Source organism: Tupaia chinensis, unplaced genomic scaffold (genome assembly GCF_000334495.1).
Source record: "Tupaia chinensis unplaced genomic scaffold, TupChi_1.0 Scaffold000575_1, whole genome shotgun sequence".
Taxonomy (NCBI): domain Eukaryota; kingdom Metazoa; phylum Chordata; class Mammalia; order Scandentia; family Tupaiidae; genus Tupaia; species Tupaia belangeri.
In genome coordinates, this window is record NW_006160089.1 from 2136154 (window position 1) to 2151705 (window position 15552).

Consider the following 15552-nt stretch of genomic DNA (forward strand, 5'->3'; position numbering starts at 1 on the left):
CCAGGACCCTGCCAGCCAAGCCCTCTGTGGCCCTTCCCCTGTCATTGCTCTCCCTACGGCTCAGGCAGGCCCAGGCAGGTCAGATGACAACCCAACCTCACTAGCCATCTGGCCTGCTGGGCTGGAGCTACCCCAGCCAGCTCAGCTGAATGTGTGTCCCTGTGCCCAGAACTGAGCACTATGCCAGGGACACTGTAGGTAGTAACGGGGACTGGGTTTGATTCATTCATTCACTCCATTCACTTGTCCATCTGCTCACTGACTTAATGACAATTATGATAGAGCAATACATGGGATCTTAATGTTCATGGAAAATTTGTATTATCAAAAACTATGCTGGGGCCGGCAGGTGGCATGGTGGTTAAAGGTGCTGGACTCCCACATGGCTGACCGTGGTTCGAGTCCCAGACCTGGTGGCTTGCCTTCTCACTTTCCCTCTTTCTCTGTCTCTCTCTGATCAAACTGGAAAATAATAATAAATAAAATTAAATAAAATCATTTATTAAAAAAAAACTGTGCATGGATTTCCAAATTTTTTTCCAACGAAATAAACCCATACTTTTATTTCCATTTTCCTTGAACTTTTTGAAGTCCTCTTGTACTGTGTACACTTTCCGAGGGTCAGGCCAAGGACTGGGCACTTTGGGGAATTCTCTCAATTCCTTGTAGTAAGGTAATGACTATTACGGTAGTCATTTCACAGACGGGGAAATCGAGGCTAGAAGAAGGCAGTGACTTGTTCAAAGGCACAAAGCCAGAGAGAGAGCAGACTTAGAATCCAGGTCATCCAGCCCAAATTCCCTTCCCTAGCCACCGCTACGCCCTGCCTCACCCACGTTCACATACATGTGTGCGCGCACACACACACACGTGCTCTCTGCTCTCCCAACCCCTCCAGTCAAACACTGTGGTCTCTCGCCTCTCTGGCCTCAGCTCCCTCATCAGGAAAATGGTGAGAGCCAGCATGGGGGTGGCCAGACATCCCTGGTCCTGAGCAGGGATGCCCCTGAGGCTGGGAGTAGAGGGGCGCTCAGCTTAGCGCTCTTCCATCCATGGAAGCAGGGACCCGGGACTTGTCACCTGGGGTGGCCAGAACTGTGCTGGGTCTGGCAGTCCCAAGCACCTGGAGCTTTGGAGGGAAGAGGGGCTGGGGACTGACCTGTTGTCCCTGCTCTTCAGGAGGTGCCCAAAGATGGCTGGAGTCCTGATGAGAAGATCGCTGGCTGCAGCCCACCCTCTACACCCCCAGGTCCCCCTTCGACTCTCTTGATGGCGGTCAGGCAACTACCCAGACCACACACCCCAATTCCATGTGCCTCCAAACACCCCCGCCCCTCCAGGCCCTCAAGTTCCCAAACGTCCCCTGTCAGTCCCGACCGCACACATGGCACACAGAAGCTGCAAGCCTGTGAGTGTTCTAGTCTGCACATGCGAGCACACCCACCTGCGTGGAACAAAGACACAAAGACACCGCGCACTCCTGCAGCCTCCACCCCGCGCAGACCCGCGTGCACACCTGTGCTCCGGGGCGGAGCCTGCAGCTCTCAAAGGCAAGGCCGGAAGCAGGGTGCCATTGAGGCAGAAGGGCAGTTCCCTGGCTGAGCAGTCTGGCCAGGGCCCCTGGGCTCCCCCAAGGGCATCAGCCACTGCTCCTAACTGGCTCCCCAGCACAGCCCCTCCCTCGCTGGCTGTTCCCTCCAAGACCCAAAGCTCTGACAGGAGGTCCAGAAAGGCCTAAGGTAGCTTTGCCCTGAGCCCTCCAGCCCTCAGCCTGCTCTGCAGAGTCAGAGACTCGGCCCTCTGCATCCAGTACCGGGGTCATGCGGACACTCCCAGCCCCACCTGAGCACTGGGCTTCCCGTGCTAGTCATCTGCCTGCTCCCCCTCGGCCCGACATGCCCCCTTCTGCTCTCCAGCAGGCGCGCTGTGGCCACATGGTCGCTATGATTCAGCCCTGCCCCCTCACCTCCTCCATCCAGCCTCCATCCCACCTGCACCTCTGCGAAAAGGAAATTCCTACTCACCCTCCAAGACCCTGTTCAGATGCCCCTCTTCCAGGAAGCGCAGAAGGGCAGGGCCCTAGCTCCCCACCCCAGGCTCTCTCTATTCCAGCCCCCGCCCCCCCATTTGCAGACCTCTCCCATCTGGGAGTCGCAGAAGCAAGGAGCACCACTGTGTCCACAGCACGGCTGAGCCCAGGCAGGCGCTCGCTGTGGTTTGCTGGGCCATGAAAGCCGAGGGAGGGAGAGAGGCTGGCGTGGCCCCCCCCAGACGGGCTGGGGTTGGGCTGGGCTGGGCTGGGCTGGGCTGGACTGGGCCCCCGGCGCTTCCCTGCTCCCACCCTGAGCTGTGATCCCAGGCCTGCTGGCTGCCCACGTGACTGACCGGCCCACCCATCACACAGTGCGATTGCACTTGCCCTCCAGAGGGTTGGCAGGGCTCAGGGGTCTCTCTAGTCCACCTCTGTCCCCAGCACCTTGTCCAGCACAGACGCTCAGCAGAGGTGTGTGGAACGGGTGAGCAAGTTCACAGTCTGAATTTGGCCCTTCCCAAATCAAGGAATTAGGAAAAAACAGGGACCCCAGGGCGGAGTTCGGGAATAGAAAGCCCTAAACTCACATGCGACTTCTGTGGGAGGTGCAGACACGACGTGAGGGCGGTCAGCCAGGAACTTACCAGATTCTCCAAAGGGGTCCTCACCCCAGGAAGTACCAGGCCCTGGGTACTTCCACACAGAGAGACTGAGGTCCAGAGGGAAGCAGCCCCATTGCAAGAGCAGGCCCCACCTGGCGCCCTCACGTCTAAGATGGGCCGTCCCCCACCCCCAGGCCTTCTGCGTGCTGCCCGCCGCTCCCGCCCCACGGAGGCCCCCAAGCCCCACTCACCGAGGCTGAAGAGGATGAGGAACTTGAGGCAGACGAACTCCTGGCGGTCCAGCTGCAGCGCGAGCAGTTGCAGCACCAGCTCCTGCGCCCGCAGCACCAGGCCATGCAGCAGGGAGCCCACCTGGGCGGCCACTGTGCTCAGTTCCACCTGGGGCCGGGGGCGTGCAGGAAGCTCAGTCAGGGAATGGGAGAGGGCGCAGGTGGGTCTTCAGGCATGTTGGGCCCAGGCGCCCTGTCCCGGCCCACCCAGGCTGAGGGCACCTGGGCCGCCGACCTCCCCCATCTCGACCTGGCAGTGGAGCAGTCAACAGGCCTGTGGGTGCTGTGGGTGAGGGGGGATGTCCTGGGTGCACAGACAGTGCCCCAGGCTCAGTGGGGCGGCCACCTGCCAAGTCCCGTGGAACAGGGTTGGGGGCAAAGGATACCGAGCCATGCCCCGTGTCTACCCACACGCTCGCCTGTGACACGTGGTCACCTGCTCCATGAAGGTGCACACGCACACACCCCTGCATGTGCCCTCGGATGGCCACATGTACACAGACAGGCACGCCCGTGGATGTGTTCACATTCACCTGGTGACAGGCAGGTCTCCACACCCACGCCCCTGTGTGTGTGTGTATTTGCACAGTAAAACACAGGTGTACACACACACACACGCTGGGTATCACGTGGCCCCAGAGACAGCCCGTGTCAGCACGTACACCCCAGCCTCCCCACGTGTGCACTCACAGGTAGCCCCAAAGTATCTCCTGGGACCATGCTTCCCACCCCCCTGCGTGAGGGCCTGAGACCCCAGGGTGAGAGCAGGGTGAGGACAGAGGGCCTGGGAGTGCAGAGCCTCAGAATCTAGCCCATGCCTCGGCACCTGGCGAGACCCTGCTCCTCCTGTGTCCATCTGGGCTGGGAGTCAGCCTCCCGTCTCCTCCTCACGCACCTCCTATCACCGGCTGGGGGTCCCTGCCCTTGGTGTCCTGCCCAGGCTCCCTGCATTGAGCAACAGCAGCCGTCCCCACTTCCTTCCCACACACCATGCCCCACACCCGAATTCTGACTCGGCTCTTAGTGGCCCCTACCCAGTCACTCACTCCTCGTTCCTTCACACAAAACTCCGCTCAGGGCAGCTTAGTGGTTCCCAGTGACCCTCTCTGAGCCCTGCTCCCCTCACCCCTCCACCACCCTCCCACTGCCTGGCCACCTCTGATTCCCTTCCAGACCCAGAGCCACAGCCACCTCCTCCAAGAACCCGCCCTGCCATCCCCACCCCTGAGCTGTTCCCCAGGGGCTGGCTCCTCTCAAGGCGTTGGCCAGGTCAGAGCACAGAGGTCAGCAGTGGGGTCCCTGGGAAGGGCCGGCACTCGGGGAGCCCAGAGCCTGCAGCAGGGCCCAGCGGCGGTCACCTCCTGCCCGGTGACCAGCAGGATACTGCCCTCCTTGCCGTGCTGGATCTGGCGGTAGACGTGGTCGAACACCAGCAGCTCGCTCCAGCAGTTCTGCAGCAGCGTCATCTGGTCGGCCACCTGGGGACAGGCACGTGGGGCTCAGGGCCCTGCTGGGCTCTCCTCCCAGACCCCTCCTCCCACTCTCAACACAGGGCCTCAACCGGGTCTGCGACCGTCTACTTCATCCAAGTGCGGTCGGGGCTTGGCGACAATGAGAGGGTCTAACATGGGGCCAGCCAATGGCGTAATGGCTATGCCGCTGCACTCTCACGTGGCTGACCGCAGTTTGAGTCCCGGACCCAACAGCTTGAAACACGCCAGGCACGTGTACGCGCCTGCCCTAAATCCCAAGAGAATGGAGGAGAAGGGATTGCTATCCTCCCAGGGGTGATTTCTTGCTTTCTGTCTCTGTCTGGTGAGCACACGTGCCCTATAGCAAAAATCTCTGTCTCTTACGTGCTGTAGGACCTTGTGCAAGTCCCTTACCTTTCTGTCTCGGTCTTCCTCATCTGTGAAGTGGGCACGTCTGGCCCATGTTAAGCACGTGATACTGACAGTGAGTAACGTCCAGGGGTGCTCGGTGAAGGACGCACTCTGTCATGCTCATTTGGCCCGTGGCCACACCTCTGGCAGCCTCAGCCGCTCTGACAAGAGTCACAGAGGTGAGACACGGGAGGCTCCCTGGCCTCAGGCAGAGTTCTGAGACCCGTGCAAAGAAAGGGGCCTGGTGTGGCCTATGGTCAGGCCCAGGGGTGAGCAGGCAGGTGGCCGTGGCTGGCATCGGAAGCAGGAACAGAGCAGGGACCAGGAGCAGATCTGGAAGCCCCAGCTGCAGTCTGGGATGCCCAGCGCTGGCTGGGCAGGGGTTCCTCTGTATTTCAACCCAAGAATCACTGCTTTCCCCCTTGGCCGGGCAGGTCACTCCTGACAGTGGCAAGCCAGGGCCAGGGATCCCCTGGCTCAGACCCCTATTTCAGTTGCAAATCTGCCACCAGATGGGGACTTTCCTGGGGTCACACAGAGGCAGAGCCCGGCCAGGGCTGCGGTGCACTCCTGGCCCAGGCTCCACCACGACAACCCGAGCCCTCTGCATGTGCAGAACCACACTGGGCACTGCAGGGCGCCGCCGAAGACCCAGCGCAGCACCCACAGCTCATCTCCAGCAACTGCCGGCCCCACAGGCACCTCCTCGGCACCTTCCAGGCCTTGCCGGTGGTAAGCCAGGCTAGCTGGCAGGCAGAGTGAGGCTTTGCTGCCCACATGGTTGGCTGGTTGTTCCCCTCACTCTACTCTGGGGAGAAGGAACTGAGCTCAGAGTGGTCAAGTAACTTGCCCCAGTGCACACAGCTCGGCCTTCTCCGGATCTTTGCTCTTACTCACTAGGGGTAGGAGACCTGCCCCCTGCCTCCCGCCATCTAGGAGGTACAGTCCCTGGGAAGCTCATTTCCTGCTCCAAAAAACCTCTCCGATCCCTCCTCTTTCCTTGGCGCCCTTGGCACGCTCTGCATACGGAATCGGCATCTGAGCAGGTCCATGCCTCTGTCTTCCCCGTACTGCGAGGTCCAAGGAGGTCAGGCTGCTGTCCGATTCATCTCCAGGCCCCAGACAAGGGGCCAGCGAGTGGCTGGTGAACACACGTGCTACCCAAGACATGCACAGTGAACCCAAAGGCTGGAAGGGTCTGGGCACACTCTGGCCTGAGGGGAACTGGCCCAGGGCTGACAAAATTTCTCCTCTAGGGGTGGAAACCCCCTCCCTCCTCTTCTGGGGTGTCCCAGGGGCCTCTTCCCTCAGGGACAGAGGGAGAGACAAGGGAAAGGGGCCAAAGAGAAAAATGAGCACTGGACCCCTCCACAGTCCCTCCAGGCCTCTCCTGGCCGCCCCTGCCCCAGCCCGCAAGGAGAGAAGAGGTAGAAAGGTCTGTGTCTGTCCCTTCGTGTCCCCGGCCTCCTGTCTTCCCTCCCTACCCCTACTCTCGGGGTCAAGAGTCCACATGTCTTCCTCCCACTCTGGGCAGGACCTTCTTCTGGAAACTCAGGTATGGGGATCCTCAGACTCTGCATCCCAGTCCTGGATGAGAACAGGAGGGGCTGGATCACAGAGATCTCTCCCCTACGTCTCCTCAGGCGGTGGCTGGCCCAAGAGTGCTGGCAGGAGGCTCCAGCCCCACTCCAAGGAGGCCAGCCTCGAAGCATCTCTGCCTGGCACAGTGCCCAGCAGGTCTAGGACACCACACCCCTGCCCCGTCAGCACTCGGCCCGTATTCCAGATAAGGAGACAGGGCGGCCTAAGGGCTCTGCCAGGATACCCCCTCCTGGGCTGCCTGGGGACCCCAGAGCTGTGCGAGAGCAGGGAGGAGGTGCCTGCCCCTCGCAGCCCGAGTGGGAACACTCGAGCCCATCTCAGGTGACCCAGATGGAGGCAGGGAAGGACTTGCAGCACAGGCTCTGCCCCCCAACCCCCCTAAGCAGACACCCTCATGCCCAGCTGGAAGGGGGGAGGTGGAGCGAAGAGATAAGGGGAGTTAAGAGATAAGCAGGCCAGTTCAGGCAGAAAGCACAGGGGTCGCAATGACCTGGCTGGGCCAGCCCCGGGGCAGACGCTGTCGCTGTACCCAGATCCTGTACCCAGACCCTGAAGCGGCAGCCCTGCCCAGGCCTGATAGAGGTGGCAGGGCCAGAGGGCGGCAATATGGAAAATGCTTGCGCCCATGCCCCTGATCAAGTCCCGGCCCAGGCAGGCCTTGTTGTCCCCTCAGCTGTTCTGTGAATTAGGAGAAAGAATTCCTCCTTCCTCTGCTTAGAGAAAATGGTTGGAACCCACAGCCCACCTCAGGGCCCTGCTAATGTCCCCGGCTCTCCCGGGGTGCTCCCAGCCAGACTCCTACCCACCCCAGCCAGCCCTGCCCCCAGCTCTTCCCTTGGACAGACAGATGGATACGTAAAGACACCGAAGTCTAAAAACGCCCCCCACACGATGCATGCACACGCACACACACGTGCACACACAGAGGTATATACGCAGGCACACTCACACCTACCCCTCTCTTTATTTAAAAGAAAGCCAGAGGGCTGGGGCTGCCAGGCCCTCTCCAGGAGAAAGCAGGTGGCTAAGAGGCTCACTTAACAAAGAGGGCTGGTTTTCACCTCCCAAACATCTACGCTGAAGCTTCCTCCTCCCCTACCCTCAGGCCTCCCGGCTGCCCTGGGAACAAGGACATTGGCAGTCCTGCCTATGTCCCCCAGCCCAGCCTGTCTGCTCAGTCCCCTGGAGCCCACCCCTCCCACTGGAAGGCCACAAATCTTCCTGGAGCCTTGACACTCTGCAGCCTGCCCCAGAGATGGGGTATTTATGGGTGCTGTGCTGACCTCCCTCCCGGCAGGCCCCTGTTGGAGTTCCTGGGCCTGATCGGTCTGGCGGCCGAAGGCCAGTGGGCTCCATAATTCTTGGAAGGCTGACATGCCATGGGCTGGCCATGGCATTCTCCTGGCCGAGCGGCTGACCGGCCATCGTTTGTCACCCCAGGAGTGACAGAGTTCCTGCCGCTTATATGTAACCATATATCTGGGCAGTTAGATCTGGTGCCATTGGCCTCGGAACAGGGCGCTGAGGGTAAACGGGTGTTGAGATGGGTCACAGGCAGCCTCAGCTGTCCTCCCCGGATCCCTGTCCTTCACGTGAATGTCCACACAGGCAGGCTGCCTACCTGGGCTCTGCACATGGCCCCACCCCAGGGGACAGCAGGCAAAGGTGAGCCCCTGCTACCTTGCAGGTAAGAAGTTCCTTTCTGGTGGACCAGCAGTTGGCATAATGGCTATGTTGCTGGACTCCCATGCAGTCGACCGCGGTTTGAGTCCCAGACCCGGTGACTTAAACTCACACCAGGTGTGTGTGCATTCATGCCCAAGATCCCGAGAGGAGAGGGGATTGCGGCGTGGCCATCCCCCCTGGGGGGCGATTTCTCGCTTTCTGTCTGTCTCTGTCTTTCTGATGAGCACACACACCCTATAGGAAAAACCTTCCCAAAAATAAAAAAATAAAAAGAAGAAGTTGCTTTCTAAGCCCAGAGCAAAGTGGACCCCCCATCTGGTGCCAGAAGTAAGGTGCGTTCAGGGGAGCCCAGTTACAGAGGACGTTGCCCTGGCCAGGCTGTTCACAGGTGAAGTTCAGTGCAGCCGGGAGCAGAGGGAGGAGTCGCTGCCCCTTGTGCTGAGCCTGTGTGGCCCTAGAATAAATCTTTTCTTTTTTATGATAGAATATGTGCACGTGCATGGGGAGGGGCGGGGGCTCAAGAGGGTCTCATCATGCTGCGATCCCCTTTCCCCGGTCCCACCCCGAGATCCTCAGGACCTTGGCCGCCCACACACGTCCCGGTGTGTTTCAGGTCCATCCGGGGATCCGAACCCATGGTTGGCCACGGGGCCCCCAGCATGGCAGTCCAGTAGCTGTCAGGCTGTGCCACCAGGCTGGGCCCTGGGCTCAGTTCCTCTTCTCTCCTAGCCCACTGATCCCTTACCGCCACCCTAGGGGCCATATTATCTGAACTCCTCCCACCGTGCGGATGAGGACAGAGGCCCAGAGGGGCACAGCCAGTTGCCCAAAGTCGCCCAGATGATAAGTGGCAGAGCTGGAACCTGAACGCCGCAGGCTTCTCTGGTTCTGCCCCCTGCAGTTAACTCTGGGCCACGGTCAGGTCTAACGTGCCATGGCCGTGTGAGGTGGACAAACCAACACAGAGGGACGGCCACCCAAGCTGGGGCAGAGGATGGAGGAGAGCTCAGGAGGACACCTGCAGCCCAAGGTCAGACACGCCTGGGCTCCCCGCCTCCTTGGCTGCTCAGCTGAGACTGGCCTTCCTCTGAGCGGCAGGCTAGATTCACATCATGAGGCTGTGGGCCTCAGTCTGGGACAGCCCAGACTCTGTGTGGGGGCCTCTACTGGCCCAGGGTGTGGCGCCCCAGGCAGCCCTGACAGGCTGTCCACCGCCCACTGCCAAAGGACCCTCCAACCCTGTCACCAACCCCACTGCCCTCCCCAGTCTGCCCCTAGGACCACCTGAAACTCCCTGAACGTACAAGGCTTTTTCACATGTCTGGGCCTTTACCGATGCTGTTCCCACCGCCTGGAATGCCTGTAACCTTCCCTGGATGCCTTTTGGAAAGGCACAGAGCAAGACCCCCTTCTTGACCTCCTTAGTTAAGGCCGTGTGCTCTCCCAGGCTCCCTCTGTCCCCTGCCACTGCTCTCACATCCTGGCGCCAGCACTGGCACCATCTTTGTGCATCTGTGTCTTTAGCCTGGCAACCTCCTGGCTCCAATTTGTTGCAGTGTCCCCAGCCCAGTTGAGCCCAGAGCCCGGCCTGGTGGCATAGGCTGACAGCTACTGGACTACCATGCTGGAGGCCACATGGCCAACCATGGGTTCAGATCCCAGGTGGACCTGAAAACGTGCTGGGCACATGTATGGGCAGCCAGGATCTGAGGATCTGCCCGACTCTCAGAGCCAGCTCTGTCTGCTACGATGTGTCCTGCCTTGAAGTGGGGGTTGGACGGTCAATCAAGAAGGACAGCACCACTCAGACCCCTTCCGCCTTCCCGCCTCCTTCTCTGGGCTTGGCTAACACACACAGGCCCAGGCTCACTGGGCCAGTGAGAAAGAATTCCACAGGCTGGTCAGAACCGGGCTGGTGCTTATCTGCAAGGCCCTGTACAGAGTTTGGTGGGGCTCTGGCTAGATTCAGAGATGCTGGGAAGGGAAGCCTGAAGGTTTGGACCACAGAGAAGCCAGAAGCAGGAAAAAACACTCAGTGAAACTGGAACAAAAGTCCTTCTCGTCCTGTGTGAAAACCCCCCAGGAGACTAGAACTGCGGCCAGAGGAAGTGCCCTGCCCCTGGATCCAGGGGTCTGGGAGGCTTGGAGTGCTCTGCTCCCCTCCCCTCTGTGAGGGGGCTCACTGAAGTCTGGCAGCAGCTGGCAACCAACACCAGAGTCCCCAGATCCTTGTCCCCAGGGCTCCAGGCCTGGCTAAGAAGCAGATGGGAGTGTCCAAGACCCTTCCTCTGGCCTTACTCCTTGGTCAGCCCAGAGAGGGGCAGGGGCGGGAAGCCCACCCCGTGACAGGTACAGGCCCGGCCCCAGGTCCCAGCCACGTTGGGCCCCCTCAGAAGCAGGGTCTGTCACCACCAGTTCCTGACTCCTGAAGTAACCAAGGCTCCCAGTCCCCAGGACACAGTGCCCACCCCGCACCTCACCACTCCCCATGCCAGCCAGGGCGGGCTGTGCCCCTGGCCCATCCGGCCACATGGTCCTAGAGGAAGCCCAGGCCTAGTGGCGTCAGCACCGACAATGCCGGTCAAGGCTGAAGTACAACGGCCCGCGGCAGGCGCTGTTCACAGTCGGCCCAGGACAGCCAGGGGCCTGGGAAAGGCGACCACTGAGCAGCCTGGGCCAGGGCTACCCCTTCCAGACCAGCGAGGGATGAGCTTTGGCCAGGCAACAGGCGCCTCTGGGCAGGCTCGCAGGGTGCCAGGGTGCCAGAGAGGGGGCCTTCAAACCACCAGGCAGGCCGCTTGGCAGTGCTGCCCTATGTCTAGCCTCAGCTTCTCCTGCTGCTTCCTTTAGCCCCAGGGGGAAAGAAGGCTCCATGGCAGAGAAAGACTACCTCATCTGGGACCTACAGCAAGCCCTGGAACACCAACTCCCCTGCCCAGCTGGTCCTGTGTCACATTTGTAGACTACCTCATCTGGGACCTACAGCAAGCCCCGGAACACCAACTCCCCCGCCCAGCTGACCCTGTGTCACATTTGCGCATGCACGTGTGAGCACACACACACACGCACACACGCACACGCACGGGAGATGCAGAACCGTGAGCGTTTTCGTCTTGGCTGGGAAGGAGAAGGGTCCACGGGACACTAAGAGCCGCATCTATGACACCTGAGGCTAGGGGACCGGTGGTCCCCTGAACGAGAGGACAGGATGAGGTGCACCCTCTTCCTAACGCTGGGCTGGGGCCCTGGGACAAGACAGGCTTCCAAGGACTCAGCTCGTCCTCTGAGGGAGCCCAGGGTCTCAAAGAGAGAAATGCCCCCAGGGACACAGACAGGGGAGAAACAGGCTGCAGGGGAGATAGGAGAGCAGAGACGCACCACGCCAGGGAGGAGAGAGACAGAGACAGAGACAGAGACAGGCAGAAACAGAGACAGGATACCCTGTGGCCCTGAGAGAGACTAAAGACGTAAAGGAAAGGAGGGGTGCAAGGGCGGCGGAGACCCTTTCCCCAGACCTGAGGCCGGTGGGCAGGTGGCCCGGACAAGGGGTGGCTGAGGCTGAGGCTCGGGCAGCTGGGGGCACCTGGTGGCCAGCTGGAGGGGAGAAGGGACTCACCTCCAGCTCCTTGAAGACCATGCAGCGGCGGGCCCAGTCCACGATGGAGATGAAGGTCTGGTCAGCCATCCTGCACAGGAGGCTGAAGGGTGCGGGCTGGTCGGGGCGGCCCTTGGCCGGCTCCTGCAGGCAGCCGCCGAAGCAGCCATAGGGTGGCCCAGGCTGTGGGGGGCTGGCATAGGGCTCCGGGTACTCAGACTTGATGGCACGGCCAGGGAAGGCAGGATAGAGGTAGCCGGCCAGTGGCCCGTGGGCACTGGGCACAGCCATGGGCAGTGTTGGGGCCCCAAAGTCGCCTAGTGGCCCGCCAGGTGGACCCGAGGCCAGGCCCTTGGGCTCAGGTGCATGCAGGCCTGGGGGCAGCATGTAGTCCGGCGGGGGTGGGGGTGGTGGGGGCACCCCCATTGGGGGGCCTGTCTCCAGCTTGAAGCCATTGGCTCGAATCTGTGCCTTCTTCTGCTGCTTCAGGGCCCGGTCCCGCTTGTACATGGGCCCGAACTTGTTCCGGCCACCCCGCATGCGGTCAGCACGTACAGCTGCGGGCAGGGACAGAGGGTCAGGCTCCCCCCTACACCACCACCCCCATGTTGCCCTGCCACAGATCCTTCCTAAGCAGATCTGATGGGGTACTCCCCGCTCCATGGCTTCGATCAGTCCCACTGCTCACAGGCAGTCAGTCTCCTTGGCCTGGCATTCAAGGCCCTGCTCAATCTTCTAGGTTATTGTCCACGAGACCCCTGTCCCCTCACTCCACCTTACCACTCTTCTCCTTCCCCCTCCATGCCTTGGGTATTCCTTCTGCTTCCAGCCCGTTTATTTCTCTCATGCTTTTGAACACCCAAGCTCCATGTCACCACCTCCAGGAAGTATTCTTGGATGGTCTAGAAAGAATCTGTCTTTCCCCAGAAGCCCTGCCCCTTGTCTGTTCTATGCTGAGTGGGTCCTGCCATGTGCCCTGGCTGAGAGCTCCTGGGGGCTCAGCACTGTTAGGTGCCCAGCACAGGACCTGGCGGGAAGGGGCCCTGGGCAGCCTCATGCCCAGCTGGGTCCTCAGTGACCAGCTGCTTACTGAATGACCACCCAGCTCTGCTGAGCCCCTTCTGCAAAAAGACTGGGACTTCCCTCACCAGTTTTTTTTTTTAATGTTTTTTTAAAAATTAATTAATTAATTAATTAATTTTTGACAAGTTTTTGCTATAGGGCGTGTGCGCTCGCCAGAAAGACAGAGAGAGACAGCAAGAAATCACTCCCCAGGGGGGATGGCCATGCTGCAATCCCTTCTCCTACATTCTCCTCTCAGGGTCTTGGGCATGCACTCACACGCGCCTGGCATGAGTTAAGCCACCGAGTTCGGGACTCGAACCGTTCTGAAGCTCACTGTAGGGCTGGCCAAGGCTCTGTGCTCTGGAGAGGGGACTCTCTTGCTGACCTGTTCCTCTACCTGGCCAAGGAAGGGTCACCAGCTGAACCCAACAGACGCAGTTCTGCTGCTGTAGTGTGGCCCCAGTCCCTGCTCAGACAATGCCCACCCTGGGCTTTAGGAGGAGGGAGAGAGCAGGAGAGAGAGGGTGGCGCTAGTGAGGGATGGTGGCTTGGGCCCCGCCCCCTCCCTGGCCACTCTTCCTGCCACCTGGGGGACAGCTCTGATCCACTTAGCCACAGCCTGGGTTTCTGCTGGCCCCTCAAGCCCAAGAGCTAGGGATGTGGGCTCTGAGGATGGGATAGGCTGCACCCCTCCCACCCAGGGTCCCTCCGCTAGGCAGCAGCAATCAGAGCCACTCGGGCCTTCTATGTGGTTAGAAAGCTTTACCAATAGCTGCCGGCTTGGCCTGGCTGGGTCACACCCCCGCTGGGGCCAGTGGGCAGAAGCCTAGCACTGTCCACTCTCTAGGAGGCCTCAGCTGGGCTGGGAGCTGGGGAGGCAAAGGTGGGCCTGAGTTCTCTGGAAGCAACTGTCCCCACTCTGCAGCCCTCCCAGGGCCTGGTTAAGAGCACGACGGGAAAGAATCTCACTCCCTGAGCAGAGGAGCTTCCGGAGCACTTGGGGTGTATGGGCAGACAGACTGGATGGGTGGGTGGCAGGACAGTGGACACATGCCAACAGCAAGTCTGATCAACGGTCCCAATGGTGGCTAACCCGCTGAGTGGCCACTGTGTCCCAGGCACCCCAGGTTCTCCCTGTACCCTCTCAGTCCTCACTAACCCACCAAGAAAGGCACTGCCATTGCACCCACTTCCCAGATGGGGCATCTGCAGCTTGAGGGTAAGGAACTAGCCAGCGTCACCCATCCTGTAAGCGGTGGCTCTGGGACTCGGACACCCACAAGGGCCTGGAAAGCCTTGGCTCTGGCTGGCGTTGGGTGTCAGTGGGGGTGAGTGGGGACCCCTCCTGGGGCTCTGCCTAGGCTGGCGTCCTGTCAGGGGCTGGGGACAGGCTCTGCTGTCCTCGGGTTCACCTTCCGAAAAGTCTCCACCCAATCCAGGCTCCTCCGCAAGTGTCTCCTTCCCCAGGTCCAGGCTCGGGGAACCAACTGTCAGCCAGGAGCCAATGGCTGGCCCCAGAAACACTGAGGGGGCCAGTGGCGCCCTCCCCGCAGCCCCTCCCGGCACCCTCTCCCTCCTCCCGTCAGAGGTCAGGGCTCGGAGGCCAGCGCACCTTCCAGGCGCATCCCCACCGTCAGGCACTTCTGGAAGCGGCAGAAGGGACAGCGCTTGCGCTGCGTCTTGTCGATCTTGCAGCTCTGGCTCTCGGTGCACGTGTAGTGCTTGTTGTTCTGCACCGTGCGCTTGAAGAAGCCCTGCGGGAGCCGGGCGTCAGCGCTGCCGCCCCGCGCCCGCCCCGCGTCCGCGCCCGCCGGCGCTCACCTTGCAGCTCTCACACGTCAGCAGCCCGTAGTGGTAGCCGGACACCTTGTCCCCACACACCGGGCACAGCTCGTCCAGGTCCTCGTCGTACGAATAGTCCATGCCCGCGCCGTCCGCCTGCGGAGGGAGGCGTGGGTCACCGCGGGTCGCAGGCCACTGGCTGCCGGGCAGACCCGGCTGGGCGGGTCCGCAGCCCCCAGCGTGGCCGCGGTGCCCTCTTCGTGGCCTGTCGCGTGGCTCCCCTGGCAGCGCTCCGCCGGGTCCGGGCGCCCGTGCAGCCCCGCCGCCCGGCCTTCCCCGACCCTTCCCCGACCCGCTCCCGGCGATCCCGCCGCCCCCGAGGCTCCTCCCTCCCTGCTCTGGCCCAGCCTGAGCCGGGACCCTCGGATTCGATGCGCTTCCATCCGAATTCGTTTGTCTGAGAACAAAACCCCGATCCTGAGAAAAGGAGACGCGCTCGGCTGGGAAGGAGACGCCAATAAGCCCGGGCGGAGTGGGGCGTGGGACCGTGTTCCAGGGACAGAGACGGAGGAGACAGAGACGGGCTGGACAGGCAGAGATGGCTGGAACGAGAGCCCCCGACCGCAGCTGCTCAACGGAGCGGGAACCCCAGGGCGACAGACACAGCACAAACCCGCTGACGCCGAGTCCGAGAGAACCCGGGGAGACGGAAATAGGGAGAGATCGAGAGAAACAGAGAGAGACACAGACAGAGCGAGACCTGATCAGAGACACCGAGAGGCCCAAAGAGAAATCCCGGGCGAGACAGACGCAGAGTCAGAGACACCCGGGTATACAAGAGACAGACCGAGACACCAAGAGACGAGAGAAACCCGGCGAGACCGAGGCAGTGACAGAGACTGAGAGGAAACCTGGAGAGACGGATGCTCCAGCACGAGGGTCGGGGACCGGGAGACGCGCAGAAAACGGCGGCCCGGAGCCGGAGCTCCAAGGCGTGGCCCCGAAGAGTCGGATC

General features: G+C 61.2%; 1 protein-coding gene across 4 annotated transcripts in view; it reads right to left on the reverse strand.

The window, feature by feature from the left end:
- NR5A1 (nuclear receptor subfamily 5 group A member 1) overlaps nucleotides 1-15552 on the reverse strand; it is a 25030-nt gene that overhangs the window by 5459 nt on the left and 4019 nt on the right. For all 4 annotated transcript variants that reach the window (XM_027775596.1, XM_027775594.1, XM_006158233.3 and 1 more), the window contains 5 exons: nucleotides 14577-14693; nucleotides 14368-14509; nucleotides 11712-12247; nucleotides 4283-4402; nucleotides 2886-3033 (listed from right to left, as the gene is read on the reverse strand). In XM_027775596.1, the coding sequence (XP_027631397.1) occupies nucleotides 2886-3033; nucleotides 4283-4402; nucleotides 11712-12247; nucleotides 14368-14509; nucleotides 14577-14678 (1048 nt within the window). In that variant the 5' untranslated portion in view covers nucleotides 14679-14693. The remainder of the gene's footprint in view (nucleotides 1-2885; nucleotides 3034-4282; nucleotides 4403-11711; nucleotides 12248-14367; nucleotides 14510-14576; nucleotides 14694-15552) is intronic.